The following is an 18,706-nucleotide window of genomic DNA, read 5'->3' as shown; positions in this document are numbered from 1 at the left end:
GTCAGATTTCCTTTTAAAAAGACAGAGAAAGAAACAGTGTGGAAGCATTTGCTGAAGCTGACTCTTCACGTGTTCCTGAATCAAAGTATCCTATACAGCCATTCTTTCTAACACCCCCCCCCCCCCCCCAAAAAAAAAAACAAACAAAAAAACCCAAACAAAAAAAACCCCTCTGTGTTTGAGACTGTCTTCACTGTAACTTGTGGCTACCTCTGTCAGTGACACTTCACTGTGTGCCACTATCTGACCAGAGTGTCAGGCTGTCACAGCAAGACTGCCCTGAGTGGGCATTTCTCGTATACTGTTTAATGTTTAAAATGTTTAAAAAAAGAAAAAAAAAATGTCTGTCTTTGATCACAATAAATACCATGGACTTCAGTTTTATACTGTTCTGGGTGTTCACGAAGGGGAGGTCAGCCTGCGTATTTGACAGCAGTGCTGGAGGGCAGTCCTGAGTTCCAGCTGGGCTCTGCTCATCTGTGACTGGGACGCCTTTGACTCCTGTCTGAAGTGATAAATGGTTGCATGGCTTGATTTTTATCTCGTATGTTGGAACCTAACATTAAAGGTCACTCCCAGAAATGTTTCTCTTCTGCTTTGTCTCTGCTTCAGTATTGGTATCGCTGAATTGAAAGACGTAAAGGAATATAGAAGGCTTTATAGTTTCTCAGTGAAAAACAGGAACAGGATGGTTCGGAATCACAAACCTCTTAATATTTGTTCTACTACAGAATAAAAGCAGCAAATGAGAAGATAAACAGAATTTTAAATATAGTTGAAATGTGCCAGGAACATTGGCATTCTTTCTGTGCATGTGTCTGAATGAGAAGCATACTGAAATCGAGGTAGAGTAAGCGTATAGAAATTTTTTTTTAAGGAAGTACCAGAGAGAATTCTTTCCCTTTACAGTAATTTTATTTATTAACAGATTTCACTCTACTTAATTTGTAACAGACAAGCGTAGACTTAATTTGTAAAGGGATAGTGAATTTAACACAAACTTCTGATTTCACTTCAGGCGCCATGCTTCATTAAAGACCATACAGCAGAGCTTCTAACTAGCTAGTAGTGTCTAAGCGTTGTTTTGTTTAAAGTAGAAATTCTTTAACAATTCTGCTCTGAAGGTGGGGGTGGAAGGGAGGGCACTTTAGTGAGGTTTTAACAACTTTGAATCATTACTGAGATTTTACAAGATGTTAAAAGACAGCTGTCAAAGCGGACATGAAGATTAAATCTGTTAGCATTTCAGAACATAAGAAGTGTTGTTTCTAGACATTATTTTGATCCAAATCAGCTGTTTCTTTTGGATACTTCCAGATATTTAGCTGATTGTCAGTTCCTTTGTGTTTTACCACGCTGTGTTCAGTGCTTCATTTTATACCCCACAATTTCTGTTGTTGACATTTATTTCCTCTTTGAACCAAATGCATTTTGAATTAGGGAAGCACTGTTCATTTCACATATATGCTAAGATCCAAAGTTGGCAGGACAAGAAGGGGGATTTCTAAATAACTGTTCAAATGAATTTCTTGTTCGCACTGGTGCGGAGACTGAGTTGCACTTTTCAGCACATACTTTGAGATACAGCATGCTGTTCTCAGCCCTTATTTCTGCTGCTTTTCAGCTCCAAGGGGATGTTGTCAATGAACTCAATAAGAACTGGATCTGATTTTTAACCTTCAGAGAAGTATTTCATCAACCTATAAATTATGAAGAATAATCTTAAGCAGTTGCTTTAGCATGTTGCATCTCATGAAGTAGGTGGAACAAATCATCAGACTGTCACTGCCTCGAAGAATAAGCAGTCGTTTTTGGATGGTTCCTTATGATGCTGTGGTATTGTATAAGGTTCTGCCATATGTCATTTCCTCATATATCCTGGGAAACGATGATTCCCAAATGGTTCATATTCTAGAAGGGTCTTGATTTAAAAAAAAATCAAAAATATATGTGTGTGTGTGTGTGTGTGTATATATATATAAAAATAAATAAAAAGAGAGTGTAACTATTTTGGACTGAGAAGACAAGAAAAAAAGTCAATGGATTTATATACTTTATTACATGCTTTACTTGAAATTTGGAAGGATTGTTCTGTTGTGTATTTCTTTGGCCTGTTTAGTAGGACTCAGTCATTCAAGCTGTGCCAAAGTGGAGGGAGAAAAAGAATGCCAGAAGTTTTCTACCTTAGACATGGCCACAGGAACTCGTAAACACCTTACAGAGTTTCACTGGAAACGAATTTCAGTATCTGTGAAAATAGTTGTTAGAAGCCCTTCAGTCAAAGTTAATTCTCTTATTCTTATCTAACAGCCGTACAGAAGGTGCTTAGGCCATGTCGACGTTAGTAAATCAAATGTGCTCGGGAACATTCCTGAGTGCTGAAGCCAAATAGTGTGGAACAGCCCATGTCTGTTCGTCTTAACCTCTGAAACAAGGTGACCGCATACAAATTCCTTGCTGGGCACGGGTCCTGGACTCTTCTGGCTGCTAGGCTGTGCCTGGGAGCTGCTCGGGGAAAGTGCTAGTTGGAACAGGCCGGATTCACGCCACAGACTGTTCTAACAATTCAGTATTGCATATGGTTGCATTATAGTGTCTGGGAACAGTCCCATGCTTGAGTTTACTTGTAGAGCTGTACCCTTGGAATAACTAAGGTCTCTCCTGTCTCTTACACTGTGGAGGGAAACCATTACAAAACAAAGTAATTCAATAAAAATTGTTCATTTAATTCTACTTTTTCATCTCGTTTCATTCTTTGACTGTTTACGATGCAGTATGTTGTTGTCTATTTTTGGTTTAGTTCTATCATTGCAAAAAACCATAGGTGAAATTCGGCTCCAGATTCAAACACCTAAACTTGTGTGTCTACCTGTGCAGAGTGGTCTGTCTCCCATTGCATTCAGTAAAGCCTAGAGAATCATTTGGCTCATCTTAAAATATCCCCTTATATTTGGCCAGCTGAATTACTCTTTATAATGCTATTCTCTTTAGTGGAAGCTTTGACACCTAGTTCATGTGTAGATACCTAAAGAATGGTGTTTGCATTTGAAGCATCCTTCCTTTAGAAAGTTTTCATACAGTACTTGTACAGTTTAAATTCAAACTACATCTGTGAAATCATAATACACTGCTTTTTCTATAAAGGCTTTAGTCTTTTGATAAGAATTTTGAATGCTGATGGGTAGTCTTATATTGAAATAAATTACTACTGATTATGTGATTCTTCCTAAAACTATTGAAAAATTCATAGGGGGGTATTTGTATCCCTCTAGGGTTCAAATCCTGAGAGTATATGTGGTTCATATATGGAGCTGGATCTCGTGTATAATTGGATATTTCTAGCATGAATATTGCCTTGAAGTCTTTGACAGTGTTGAAGCACAGTGAAATAACTGTGTATGAAGTAAAGTCTGCAGATACATTGCTTTTACATCATCACTAACACAACTGTTTTATCAACTGGCAGTAATTACACATTGTGTTTGCTGCAGGACAAAAAAGACCATGTTAGTCTACATATAGCAGCTAACCTGACTTTGGATTTCCAGTCTTTTTAAGTGCTGTTCCAATCTCATAATATTGTGACTTAATGTGTATTTTGTGCTTAATATATAATTTATGTATATCCCCTGTAACTTGAGAGGTTTGTTGATGTAAAAATGCTGAGTGACTTGTAGTATCTATGAAAAGTGAGTTACAGTAGTTAGAGAGTAAATGGTATTGCTTCAGATGGTGTTAAAACTTCCCAACCGATATGCAGCTTTTAGTGAGTTAAGCTCCTTTGCAAAAGTAAACACCTAAAATTATAACTGTAACCCTTGCTTACAAGATAAGAAGCAAATCTATTGCTCAGTTTGTCAATGGCTGTATGGGAAAGTTGCTTCTATTGAAAATTGGTGTAATCGCAGTGATTGTGTTCACTCATATTTGGAAAAGTACAAAGCTGGTAGAACATCCCATTGCAGTGATAGCTTTTGTGAAGTCAATATTCCTTAGAAATGTCTTGATCCTGAAGTTACATGATGAGAAGTATATCTAAAGATAGCTGCATTCCTGTAGAACTGCAGGTAGAAGCTACATGCAAAGATACTTGAGCTTAAATACTAAACGGCTATTTACCAGAGACAAATAACATGTCAAGCCCCTTGTAAGTTTACAAGTTAGACTTTCAAGTGTGACAAAAAGGTAGTGTGCTCTGGGCATAGCAGAGGAAATAGAGATTTCCTTGCAGTCCTTGGCATGTGATAGGCGTTTCCTCTTTTTACTTTGCAATGTTTTCAGCACTGAACACTAACCCTGCATTAAACCACAAGACAGCACCTCCAACTAGCACAGCTCTTGGCCCGGTGAGTGCAGTATTAGATATTAGTTCCCTTCTGCTGAAGTTTGCCAGTTATATAGAGAAGTTAGTGAAGCAGAGTATGACATATGCTTCAGCTGCTACAGTTCAGTTCATTATCTCTTAATGCAGTTTCCTTCTTCCTCCTTTTTGAACAGATTCATGAAGCTTTTTGTACAATTCTGTGTTAAGATACAACGTATGCCAAAGGTAGCAAATGAGAAACTTGGTTCTTGGCTCATTCGATCTCTAGATGTAAAACATTTTAAATTTATTCCTCTGCAATGTAAAACATACTTTTTTAAGTTATGCCTTTGCAATAAGCAGGTATAAATGGGATATGTAAAGAATCATGTTTCATTCTTTAGTCTTCATTTAAACCATCTCTTCAAAAAGATGCTATTGTGTACAGTTACCACAATAGTGTTTGAGGAAATGTGTCTATGCAGTCTTGAGAGGGAGAGTGTCATCTGACAAATAATCTAGTCATGTAATTTCTAGTCATGTAACATCCTGGGTTATCTGCTGAATGCACTTAAATACCAAACAGACTTGACCGTGTTCATGAGCTCTGTCAAGATTGCAGCAAGCAATATTACTGCCATTTCCAGTAGAGGTTTTTATTCTAGGAAGGACCATATGATGAGTCCCTGTAAACTTTTCTTGTTTCAGATAACTATTTTATTCCTACACAATATAGATAAGCATTGCTCTCCAATGCATAGTAAAATTTCATAATCAAAGAAACCCCAAGTGTGATCATTACACAGAAGCAAGAGGTTTTTTTATTATTTTTAGAAATTAATTATAGTCACAGGATTAATGACCTGAAACACTAATATCTGCAGCTTTCTTGATTTTTGCAAAGACTGGAAAGGAAAAATAATCGAGAAATAACTACTCCTAATCATATAGGTGGAAGGGGAGGAGCTCAGTAGCTGATTGTTGAGATTTTTTTAACCTCACTAACATTAACAAGAAAACCCAAACCCCCTAAAAAACAACAACAAAAACAACTCTAACAACATATTTTGTTAATTTAAAATCAGTTGAAAATTCTTATGCAATGATTTTGCCCGTATTTGAAAATTACACTTGTTACAAATGTAAGAGTTTGTATCACAAAGATACTGAAATCACAGTGACAGCCAGGATAATGGATGGTACTGTTTTAATGAAGATCTTAGTGTTTTTTTTTCTTCAGAATGAACATTAATTGTGATGTATTCTGTATACGTAGAAAAATGGCTATGAGAATTTCTCATTAAAATCTCAATGAAGGTGAAAAACAGTTATTGCTTATTGTTTGGAAAGATTTTTCAGAAGCAAAACAATTTAATTGGAACTTAGAGAAGTGCATATAGTTGTTTATGTTTTGGTAGACAGCCATGCTTAATTTTCCCAGAGAATTAATGACATTAAAGTATTTGGCAATAAGTTTTTAAATGTAGCTGTATTACAGTTTTATGTTTCAGTAAAGTTACATTCTTAGGTATTTCATTTCATTGAGTACATGTAATAATCACAATTCTAGCTTAATAGTATCTAAAGAAACATCTCCAGACATGTGTATCAACTGTCTTGGGAATCCTTTACAAAATGTGCAGTTTGTTAGATAAAGGTCTGTTTATGTAGCAATGAAATCTAGCTGTTGTGTGTAGAAAAGGTTATGCTCTTGCAGCAAAGCACAGCAGCACTACCCAGTGATCAAGGCTTGAGTGCAAATTACTTAGCTTTCGCTGAAACTAGAGTCTGAAGTAAAACATCATTTCTTGAAGGAAGACAAGACATCGCATTAATGTACTTGTTCTTGCAAAATAAAAATGAGCTGGTGTTTAATGAGAGTGTTTAACTGATAACATTTCAAAGTAATGAATGATACATTAAATACTCTACCAGCTTTGCTCTAAACAGTGAAATCTAACTTCCAAGAAACATTGTCCTTGTCTAACTGAAAAAGCTGTGTATAAGCAAAGTATCTAACTCATAAATTAATTTCAGAAGTAAATTCAGAGTTTAAAAATAAAGTATTAAAAATAAATAAAAATCATTACACAGTAGGCTGAGCTTCCAAGAATAAGGCTCGGAAATGGTGATCGTGTTTCACAAAACAAATCCATACTGCGTGCGTTTTGTTTGTTTACCCTGAATTTCTAGTTCTGAGTTCTAGTAGCAATTCAGTTCTGCTTCTAGAGCTGACAAAAAGGTCCTTGTAAAATTTACCTTATAAAACTGGACAATAAGCAGAAGTATCACAGCCTTTCAGGAGTATTAGCAGTTGAATGATGCTTTGCATTATAGAAGGATTGAGGCAGATAAATCTTAATGTACTTAAAAGAAGAAAAAAAGAGAAATAGAATGATAATGTTCCATTCATTCTTGGTTCCCTCCAATCCTGTCCTCACTGAGATTATACCAGTTCGTAGGAGACAGTATTGAGAGGAGGGAAAGAAGACACCCACCCTCCAAACAACAATAAATTCAAAGACATCACTGATGACTAAACTATAAAGTAGGAGGCTGTGGAAAATTGGGGGTTTGTCCCTGAAATGGGATGCTGATGTTCTAATTTTTTTCCCAGTAAAGTTCATGCATTTAAGTTGATGTACCTGAAAGTTTTACATGCAGACTTTTATGTTAACCATAGTTTTGATTTGTTTTCAGCTGTGGGATTAGGATCTTGGTGCTTCCACATGACCCTGAAGTATGAAATGCAGGTGAGTATTGATAAGTAGCTGTAAATGATTTTATGTGTGTATGTCACTATATAGTCATATTGTCATTTCTTGACTAGATGAAACTTTATATAGCATGAGTTAATGTACCTTAATTATCATTGCACATGACTCCTGCTCTCAGCAAGAGAGTAGCGGAGGTCTTGTTTATTAGATGTTTTCCACTGATAGATATACAGGAATATATACTTGCATCTAAAATAAGGGCTATAATCAATTGTTTACATTGATAGAAGACGCTTTATCCTTTGGGAAATCATACTATCTTTTTACTAGAGTTGTTATTTTAAAATTCCTACAGCTTTGGCTTAATAGCAAGCAGTATAGACTAGAGATGTTTATTGTATCCTTTTTTTTCATCCTAATGTTTTCTATTGTTTTTTATTTATCTAGATGTACCTGTAGCATTAATAATGAAGTCAGTATTTTCTGAGTAGCAATAGTGGAGTCTTCCTTTCTCTCTTTTATTCTCATGTAGAAGGCATTCTGTAATAAATCACTGAGCATAAGGATTTGGTCCTGGTATTTCCCATTTTCAAAAGGGACACAAGGAGTCTTGTCCTGTTTCAGGTCTGAGAAGATTAAGGAAGTCTTTGAATCAAAGTCAGGGTGAAGTGGGATTCAGTTCGAAATTAAGAAACCTACATTTAAAAGTGTATGCTGGAAGTCTCTGCTCCCACCATAGTCAATGGAAATACAGTTAAGTCAGTGGAGTTTAGAGAGCCAGTCAGCTGGGCTGTATCTTTCTCCAGACTCCATTGGCAGTCTTCAGTAATATTTGTTTGTCTGAATATAGTTGTTTAGTGTCATTTTAGACCCTGTGCGTGTTCTATCTGGCCTCCAGCTGCCACCCCAAAAAGGTGCAGCTCTCTTAGACCCCCTTGTCACATCTGCCAGTCTTGGGTGGGTGTATTGGAGATGACGGAGCATCTCAGGTGGCATTAGGTGCCTATGCTGTGGCAACGGAATTGAGTCCTGGATTTCTGCTGATCATAATGGGACCTGAGACCCTCCATATGCGGATACCAAAAGTTATGTGTCTTAATCTTGAACTGAATTACAATCCGTAGTGATGTTTGCCTCCATAATGCTCAGTTTTATATCTCTGGCACGTGCTGGAGACTGTCAGCCTCCGTGGAGCATACTTTTGCCACCATGTCAGAATATTTGGTGCTTTTCTTGGCATGAAGAAGGTGGTTTCTAGATCGATTTCGCCACTCCCTCCCAAACTGGGGTGTGATTTACCTATATTCTCTTCAGTGGTGAAACTGCCTTGAATTTCCACCTTTTCATCTCTCTTCCCTCAGCTTCTTGTTCCTAACCCTGCCAGTGTTTCAAATCCTCTTCCTTACACTGATGCAGAGGTGAGCACGGCCACCCTGAAACCCAGATCATTAAAATGATCCAGGCTTAAAACATTCTTATATGGGGTTTGTTTGTTTGGTTAGGGTTTTTGTTTGTTTGTTTTTTGTTTTGGTTTGGTTTTTTTTCCTATGTAGAGGCTATTTCTGACTGGTGTAAAAGGCTTTGTGTGAGGCAGAGAAAGTACATTTATTATTTTGGCAGCCAAGTGAGATCTGCAAGTGACCCATAATTACTCTGATGGCTAGCTCTTTTCTTGTTCACTTTATCTTTCGTTCTGATTAAAAGTCAGCATTGATAGCTGTTCGAAGAGATTTTTTTTTTTTTGGACATTTGTTTCACAGTCTTAATACTGTAAATGGTTAATTCAGATTGCTTAATAAAGATAAATGCGAAAGCTTCTGGTCTTGAAAGCAGTTTAGAATACTTTTGAAGCGATCACCTTCCATTTTCTCTTATTTTTATGGGAATCTGCTTGATTGTGCATTCCTCAAGAATCCAAATGCTTAGTTAACCAGCGAAATCAGCTCACCAAGTTCTCTTCTATCCATGTGTCTTCATTGTTCAGACATGTTCAGACATGCTGTTGACAGTATTTTGGGAAGCATTAATTCCTTTGGATACAGAAGCCATTGTCTTCTGCAAGCAAATTCTAACTACGATCTTTTGAGAGGCTCTTTGGTGTTACCATTATGTCCCTGAGATGCTGCCAGCATATGAATTTCAGACTGTAATCAGCTGTCCAAATTTGAAAAATTTTGCTATGTTGTATTTCTTATTCTCTGCCCCCCCCCCTTTTTATTTTATGAGGCCTTAAATGACTCATGCTTTTAAAGAGCTGCATGAATTTATCCTGCAGCTAATTCCTATCAGACTTGGTAAAGCATATCACTAAACTTAGAAATAACTATTAGTATAAAGCTGAATTCAGCTACTGCTTCTATTTTTTCCTCTCTAAGGCATCACAGCAAAGGTAAACTATGGGATGGCAAGGTTCCACCTAACATGCCTGTTAGCTTCAGCTGCTATCTATGTTCCTGATACTTTTTTGTGCTACCTGTTGTGGTCCCTGACCCTGTAATGCACAGATTCAGAGGTTTAAACCTTTTTCTGCAAGGTTAGCTGTGTGCTGGATCAGCTGTTGGAACTGGCTTACTGTGGGTCAGACGAGTTTGACTGCCTCACTCGAGAGAAATAGTGGGAGTCTGGGTGAAGAAGCAAGACCTGCCCTTTCAGTGGCAGCTAGTCAGTAGATCTGTTTAGCAGTATTGTGAAACATTTCCTGAAGTTTCTATGACCAAAACCACAAAAAGCTAATAGTTCACACTCAGGATAATACATCTCTCCTTCCGTAAAGAACCAGATCACTTTTTTTCCCAGTATGAAATTTCAAAACGGAAAGAAATTTTTTGCCAGTGCAGTTAGAAAAATTCTCCCAAACCAAGCAGAGTTAGGCTGGCTTTATAAAAGGGTTTGTGTAAGCTGCTATTGCTCTTAATGTGTCTCATTATTCGGAAAAACATGGTTGTGAACTTGTTAAGTATGTTGTACCAGTAGTTGGAAGGTAATTTCTGTACAGGCATGACCATCAACAACTTTCAGAGTGATGGTGGAAAAAGGTCAAAATCTTGTTTGCATCCAGTTCTTTTTTTTCTTAGGAAAGAGTCAAACCTGGTATAACAATACTAAGATGCCTAACTATTAAGGTTTGCTTAACATATTAGAAATCAGAGGCTGTGGATCTTCATTGATCCATTTGTATACTTTTGTATTTTCATGATTTTCAGTCCTTCATAAGAGGAGGTAAGTTTAACTCTATGTTTATGAGCAGAAATTTGTTAATGTTCTTTGAGAAAAGTTTTAGAATAAAACAATGCTATGATTTTTTTTTTTCCCTTTAATGATAATTAAATGGCAATTTTGAGTGTTACCTGTTCTTGAGAAATCACCCCTCTTGTGATTACTATTTTAATTCCATCTCCATTAAGGTAGCAAGTTCCTGGAGAAATAACTGTTTTAGTTGTAACATGCCAGTCTTCTCCTGAAGTATAAAAATTATTTAAGACAATAAAATAGTATATGGCAGCAATAATTTGGGGGGAAAAAAGGCAAACAAGAACCCCAAAACAAACAAACCAACCAACCAATAAAACCTGTGTCTGAATTACAACAATGTAAGAAATTTCCAAACTTGTGATGTGCTTGCATGTTTACTTCCTAAGGTACTTAATAATGGGCTAAAGTTCTATTTTAGGTTATGGAAAAAATGTATTTGAGTTTCTCTGTGAAGTTTGTACAGAAGGAAGAAATGCTATGGGCTGTATTGAGCAGGCTATAAATGGGGTGGTTTTATTCAATCTGACTTTACAAAACTAATTCGTATAAATGTTTAAAGAGGTATGAACAGCAAAAATCGCATGATTCTTTGAAGGTGTGGGCTTTTTATGAAACGTAATATTCAAAAGATTCAGAATAATAAGCTTATTAATGCAACAGACTTTCAGTAGTTGAATAGGATTTGACACTGCTGCATACTGAAGTACAGTCAAGGTGGATAGCCAAATGACTTAAAACCTTCTGTTTTCTTAAGACTTATATGTCCTTGATTAACTTACACAAGCGTGTGAGTTAAAACTAGTTTTCATGTTCTGATGTCTCTGCTTTTTGTAGCTGTTGGATGAACTGCCAATGATATACAGTTGTTGTGTGTTTGTCTACTGCCTGTAAGTATTTGTTAAATGTTTTTTTCTGAATATTTATGAAATAGTAACTCTTGAAATGTAGAATCTGTGGAGCCCAATCTAGTGTATAGTGAGGCTGACACTGAAGCTTCTAATGATTTCAGTGAGATCTCAGTTTTGCTAGCAGTATAGCATTATGATGTGGCCATTAGAGCACCAGGCTGGCTTTAGTGCTAGTTTTTCCTAATTTAGAGATGTTTAACCAGTGTTTGTTTAGCAGGAAAAAAAGTAACTCTTGTTAAAGACTTTGTGTAGTATACAAGCAGAGCTCAGTGTTACTTGGTATGTAAACAGCAGACATAATAAAATCAGTTTCAGTAACACCTACAAAATTATCAACGTTATAATTTATTTGAGCTGTATTTCTATGATGTAGTCTGACCCAAATGCAAATTTCAGATTTCTGGTTAAACCTGCTTTCCACTCATCTGGAAAATTAAAGAAAAAACATTTTATGAAGAGTTGCGTGCATACTCTGTGGAGAGTGTCTTGGAACATGCATGAGAGCTTAATGCCATGCCAGGATGTTTTCTCCCATTTAATTTTGGGAGCAATGTAGCTTTTGGCGACTGTAAAAGATACTGTAAGTTGGCTTTTTCTTGCCTGTTGCTGCAAGGCCTGGATTTAACATGATTTGTTCTGTCACTTGGAAAATCCAAATGATAAATCAACTTGTTGCAGACAAAAAGACAAAAAAAAATGTCTTTTTGCTTTTGAACATATCAAATATTCAGCAGTTGAGAATTGGAATATCTTTGGTGAAGATTACTGGTAGCTTGCAATGGAGATGCGGGTTTAGTCCTATAGCATCCCATCTGTGGAAATTACCATCGGTTTGTGATTCATACGTAAGTATGATTTGTGCAAACTCAGGACCAGAATCATAATGCCTCTGTTAGTGGAAATATTTCCATTGTAGCTCCCCATCTCCTTGAAATTGCCTTTGCATTTATTTTGTCTGATTTGAATGTGATTGGGGAAAAGGATGAGAAGTGGCTATAAAAATCTGTTTGAAAAAATAATCATGCTTATTTTGTGCAATGGTTATTCTATTATCTTCAAAAGCACTGGAGTCTGTTACTGCATTTATAGCTCTAATAAGATTCTGTGTATGTATGTTTGGTAGTAATTAAAATGTTCTGAAGAATGAGCTAATGTTTAGTTTAGGAGGCCTTTAATAATCGTTTTGGTTTTCTTGAAGGTAGGTGGCGGGGTGGTTCTGAACGGGACATTCCCTTATGCATTATTCAGTCCTACTGACTCTCAAGCTGTGTAATTACATTGGCAAGCCATTTTGCAATGTAGCACATTGTGCTGTCTTGTAGATTTTTTTTTTTTCACCAGATAGTCCTAAATGTTTTTTCTTTCTTTACTTTTATTCATCTATGATGGTGTCTGTTTCGAAAAGTCTATAAACAAGTAAACTAGGCAGATGTAACTTGGAGTTATTAGGGCTAAAGGAAGTTGTCTATATGATTTTGTGCTTCTCAAAGTTCATTTTTGTTGGGTTTTTTTTTAGACCTTTTTTCTGATGGAGATATGGACTGAGATATGTGTGCGTAATTCCATCACAACTGTGACTGAAGTGTAGTGTAGAGATTGTGAAGCTAATTTTAATTAGTTGTTGTACATACTGGGAGCAATTAGCTTTTTTTTATTTTCCACTTCTACCAGTACCCAATTTAGCAAATTTACTGCACTGTGACTGTAGTAAAGCCATAAATAATCTGCATTTTAACAGATCTCTAGAGTTCACTGTTTGTAAGGCAGTGCCTTTCCTACACTGCCTTTAGCTCACAGATGTAATGTTTTTTGGCAGCTGTATTGCATTTTAAACTCATTTCTGATTTGCCATCTATTATCACCCCTTAAGCACCTTCTGAAAACACTTCTGCTTCCCAAATGCTTTCCACTGACTGGTTATTTTTTGTATATGCGTGAGCTTACTGGGTTTTTTTGCACTAAATTTTTTTAAAAAACATTTATTGGTAAAAGTGTGAATTTTTATATTAAAATAACACATCTTTATTGGAGGAGCTACAATTTCTTGAAGGGCCTAAGACTCAGATAAATTTTCTCACAAATTCTGTGATAATATACCTTGAAAAATGCGTCCTTTATATGGTAAGTGATGAATGTTATCGCTCTCCTTTATGTTCTGTTCCAGGTATGAATGTTTCAAGTACAAGAACACAGTCAATTATCCACTGCTTTTCTTGTTAATAACATACAGCTTCGTAGTCAGCATAGTAAGTAACTTTTTCTAATACAGCATTTTCACCTGTAGGTTGACAGTTTTCCTGCCAGTGAAGGAACATTACACAGGCAGTACTGAATCTCTTTTGCTTCCAGCCAAGATGGACAAATTATTCTTTTGTTGGGAAAATTATGGGATGGGCAGAGAAACCTGAAACCTTTCTATCTAAACCACCGTATAGAACAAATGAAGAAGAAAAGTGGTAATCCAGTTGCTAGAATAGGAATGTGAGAATAACAGTCACCGTTGACTTGTTATGAGACCTTGGACAAGTGGCATTCCTCAACTTCCCTCACTTTAATTCATCTACAGAAATGAGAATAGTTCAACAGACTGCAAAAAGTGAACTGTGATAGACAGTCCAGGATATTGACTGGTGTTTTAAAATACAGCCAGAATAAGAAAGGAACTTAGCTGTTAAAAAAAATTAGAAGAACTTTAACTGTGTCATGGCTAACTTGATTCCCTTTCTCAGTCCAGTGTGCTCCCTTTATGAATAAAATTAGTTTTGTGCTGGCTGTCAACCACAGATGGAATCTCCTTCATTATTTTTATTGACAACCATTTCTTAAAAAAAAAAAAAAAAAGAAAAAAAGAACTATTATAGGTCATGTTCTGCCTTCAAATGCTTGCCTGTTCTCTTCTGTGCTTCCTAAAAATTTTTACACTTGTGGCATGTTACACCGAAGGTCTACTGCCCTTCTGTCTTCAAAAGCAGAAATTAAATGAACTGCATTAACAGTAGGAAGAACTACTAGTTTTTTGTAAGATGAATTGAAATGTTAAAGCATTGTCAAAAACATTAATAATAGCAAATCAAAGTAGAGTACATTTTCTTCTTGAATGCATATCAAGAATGTGTCTGGTAATTTCTGCATCTTAATTGTTTTTGTGTGTGTTGCAACTCTATTAAATGAGGCGATTTTAGATGTTAATGTCTCTATTTGTGCTTCTTAATTTAAAATAATTCCACAGTTAAAACCCCAGGTTTTGCCAGAGGAAACTTCAAATGTTTAATCAACTTTAATGGTGCATGGATAGGCACTTGTGTCTTGACTCTAACAGAACAAGTCTTGGCAATATTTAGATGAATAATGTTATGATCGTTCTCTGTTGCAAATTATTTCTCTTCTTTTTAATCTTTCCAGGTTTACCTAAATTTGAAAGAGCCTGTATTCCATCAGGTAAATCTTGCTCTTTTGGAGTAGCTAATCTTGCTTTTCAACTATGCTGTTTTAGAGGAATGTTTTACAGGATTTTATAGCTGTAAGGAAGATGGAAGGCAAGCACAATTTGCCTTTTGCTTTTTCTTCAAGCGGTATTGTTGCCTGTCATGTTGCCATCCTCTTACGTGGTGACCTGAAAAACTAGAATGGTTTAATGCGTGTTTTGTTTTAGCATTTGACCTAATATTTCACATGGTTTTCGTCAGTGGCAAGTGTAATGAGGTGACCCTCACTATGGGCTAAAGTGTATGTGAGAGGGAGAGCTTAATGAGTCCTGGTCTGCTTCTTTCCATTAGCAGCTGCTGTGAAACTAGCTTGGTTAACGTGGCTTGGGTGACTTAGCACCATGTTCTTCTCTCCCTTTAACATATTCGTTTGTTGGGGTTTTTTTTAACTACGCAGTTTTACTTTGTGTAAATTCAAGCTGAATTTAAACACAGAATGTCTTCTAGGGTTATGTAGCAGACTGGTTGTTATGGTCCTACTGGTTTAATGGCGTATTTGGTACAGGTTCATTTTGTAGCAGCCCAAGAGTATTAATATGCATCCACTGCCTGTGGGAGTAAGACTTGTATCACTTGCCTCTTTACAGGAGGTTAGAAATCATGCTTGTTTATGTATCCTATGAGTTCTGTTCCCTCATTTCTGATTTTTTTTTGATTAGGGGTAACAGCTGAAAAATTGCCAAGCAAAAGCAGTGGAGCTCTTTGCAGGACAAAGCTTTAAAGCCTTTATTTCTGAAATTGGTAGTGCCATCGCTTGTCAAAATGTGCCTGCTGCATCAGCAGTTGTAAAAATGATACGTGATTCCTGTTGGTGGATTAGCGAAGCACTGATGAATAAAATAAATTCCCAGCTGCTCCAAATAATCTCTCCTAGAAACATGATTTGTTACTCCACCTATAGATAAAAAGAGAAACTTGAGGGGGGTGTGGTGTTGTTTGATAATGTTAATTAAATTCTTTTTTTTTTTTCCCCTACTTACATTTCTGTCAGGAAGATACTGGCTGGGGTGAAAGCAGCAATTTCTGATGCTTTTACTGAGCTGGATATAACTGGTTTTGAATGAAGTGACTTAAAGTAATTTTGTTAACGACAGTGGCAGAATTTAATGCTCATGTTGGACTTCTATTTCTTTAATGAATTATCTACTCAACCTACATTTATTGCAATAAATACATCACAGTTTCACTATATTTCGGTTTGATGCATTGGCATAGGTATTGTCCCTAAGATGATACATATTATGACTAAGATACTAAGATAGATACTAAGACAATAGATATTATGACTTGTCGGGAAAGAGGGAAACAGGGAAACTTTAAACTGTTGCCCCAGACCTTTAATTTTTTGCATCTGGTTTCTCTTAGGTTCAGAATATGAATTCCTTGTTATAATTTATACATGAGGAATCAATGTAGAAAAGATTTAGGCCCATAAAAGTGCTGGACTTTTTACAATAACTCTTTCCAAATTGATTTTTATGGAGAACATACAGTTATGGCCAAATTCCAAATGTTCAAGTACTGCACTCATTTTTTCACAATCTTTGCCAAATATGTTGTAAATCCAGAGGAAACATTTCTCTGCACAGCTAAGCAAGGTTACTTTCTTAACACATGTCCTTTACTTTACAGTGCACAAAAAAAAAAAATCTCAATATAATTTCAGTAAGTATTTTCCAACTGAATGGGTCACGTAGACTTGAAGTAAAGTTAAACACGCTCATGCAAGCATAGTTTAAATCACAATCTTAGTCCCTAACTGTATTGGAAAGCAGCGTCAGGACATAAAACAGCGTTTGATTCCTCTAGGTATTCATCTGTGATTATCATCATCATTTGTCAGCCTTGCAAGAAGGGGAATAACTACATGGACAGCTTTATATTGTTCATTGTTGCAGTGTGGGTTTTTTTCCCTGAAAGGAGAGCAATAAGAATGGAGAAGGATCCTATTATATTTAGTAGTCAGGATCCAAGCCTCATTTTTCAGTGAATTACTTTCTACTTTTCTTCCCAACTTAGGCTCATAAATTGCTTACTGCCAGCAGGGCATGAAGGGGATTTCAGATTGTTATTCATGGCACAGTGGCAACAGAGACCAACTCCTTTTTCTCCATCCCCATATTGCAGATCCTTAAGGGTCTTAGTGCTTTAACCATAGGAGGGATGAGATGCAAGTTTTGGTCAGTTGGAGGCTACACATGATAAGAAGGAAAAAAACCACTTCCCTGCCTGACAGCTGATCTGGTATTTTTTTGCTGCTTCATCAATTATATGAAAGACAGCAGTGGCCTTTACAAGCATCTATTGTCTTGTTTATGTCAAAATCTCTCAGGCTAACACACTAGTATTACCTAATGTCCATGGGGCTAAAAACCCTACATCCCAGTTTCCTAGTTGTTTTTAAGCCACATTGTTGTCAAAGAAAACAGCTATGCCTCTCTCCTCTTTCCCATCTGGCACACAAATTTAGACTCATGTGAATTTGACTGGGGAGCTCAACAGGTTAAAAGTTTCCTAAGAATTAGTTTTAAATCCGATTAGTTGCTCATCACTGTTTACTGCATGTATATTTCTGCTTATACAAGGAGAGAGGTGGGGGAAGACTGACGGCTGGTGTGGACTGATCCATAGATACAAAAATATAAGACAGCCCTGGAAGCAGAAGAAATTACCCTGGCAGTTAAAACTCTTGGGCTCAAGTCTTACAAGTAGTCTTCTTTCTAATATGATGTGGCCTAGAAAGCTGTCACATACAAAGCATTGTTTTCCATCCTGATTTGTTTATTTGCTACATACAATATGCTGGCTATACACTTGTAGCCATCAAAAACCTCATTCAGCTAGTGGGCCAAGTTATGTGAATAATGAAATAGATCTAAAACCCTGTTTTATTTGCATAGTCATCTGCTGCAAGAGTTTGAAGCAAATTTTGAGCAAACAAATAATTAAAAGGTAAACAGAAAATTAGGTTAAATAGCTCTTTCTTCTACATTAGGAAATGTGATTTAAAAAATATCTTTTGTGTAGACATTCAAATTTTGTTATGGTGTCCCGTGAGAAACTAAGCAAGCTGGAGAAGTAGATCAGGATGAGAATTGCAAATAGGGTAAGGGAGTGAGTGACTAGTGGAAGATGACTAAAGGAGATGATGAAAGGCACTCTGTCTGGACTTTCTTGAGATCAGTAGTGGGACTGTTTTTATTTAACGACCTGTAGCAGGAAAAACAGAGTTGTGTACTGATGATATCTGTGATGAAACAAAGTTCAGAGGCATCATTGAGCACAGAGGAGGAGATGAAGAGAACACTGGGACACCTTGAGGTCTAGGATGACAAATGATTCAAAATGGAAGAGCATGCATCAATAGGCAAATACCAACTATTCTTGTTCTAAACTGCACACATATTACCAAAGGAGGGAGGGAGTGAGTTCCTGGATGTGTTCGCTGTTCACAGCATAATAATATGACCAATGAATTTTCTGCAACAGTGATAGAAGTAAGATACAAATATTGGATTTACCAATTTAGGTGACTCTGGGTAAGAGGGAGAGAGTGAGTGTGGGAGAAAAAGATATTTCATCTGCCTCCCTGAAAAAATTAATAAAATTGTTCTCCATAGGTGTTTTAAATATACAAACGCAAAGAAGGAAGTGATATCATGATGAAATGTGTATGTGGAAGTACATACGGGAGCCTGAAACTGCATGAAGAATATGTTATGTGAGGGCACAACCTGTTCAAATTTGCAGGACTTCCCCATTTTGAGGAATCTATGTGTAGGACTCGATGTCCTACAGCTCTCCAGAGCCCCTCCTGCTGCTAAGGCAACCGTTAGTTGTAGGCTTGTGGCTTAATATATTGTGCCTTTTAGTGGAATGTGTTCTTACTTTCTACATGTTCAGGTTGCCAAGCAGTCTGTTAAAAATGACCTTTTGAGGGCATGCCTTCACCACAGAGCTTTTCCTACTTGGGCATTGTCTTGCTGACGTATAAAACTAATTTGAGTGAAATTTCACTCTGTTACACAGCTTGTTTGGGAA

General features: G+C 36.6%; 1 protein-coding gene across 1 annotated transcript in view; it reads left to right on the top strand.

Annotated features, from left to right (window-relative positions):
* The window catches only part of ACER3 (alkaline ceramidase 3), a 60,446-nt gene that overhangs the window by 23,006 nt on the left and 18,734 nt on the right, over positions 1-18,706 (top strand). The window contains exons 3-6 of the mRNA XM_069808585.1: positions 7,004-7,056; positions 11,107-11,159; positions 13,345-13,426; positions 14,583-14,618. Coding sequence (XP_069664686.1) covers positions 7,004-7,056; positions 11,107-11,159; positions 13,345-13,426; positions 14,583-14,618 — 224 coding nt within the window. The remainder of the gene's footprint in view (positions 1-7,003; positions 7,057-11,106; positions 11,160-13,344; positions 13,427-14,582; positions 14,619-18,706) is intronic.

This window comes from Haliaeetus albicilla, chromosome 20, assembly GCF_947461875.1.
Source record: "Haliaeetus albicilla chromosome 20, bHalAlb1.1, whole genome shotgun sequence".
Classification (NCBI taxonomy): Eukaryota; Metazoa; Chordata; class Aves; order Accipitriformes; family Accipitridae; genus Haliaeetus; species Haliaeetus albicilla.
The sequence above is the reverse complement of the archived record's forward strand: the minus strand, read 5'-3'. Positions and strand labels throughout refer to the sequence as shown.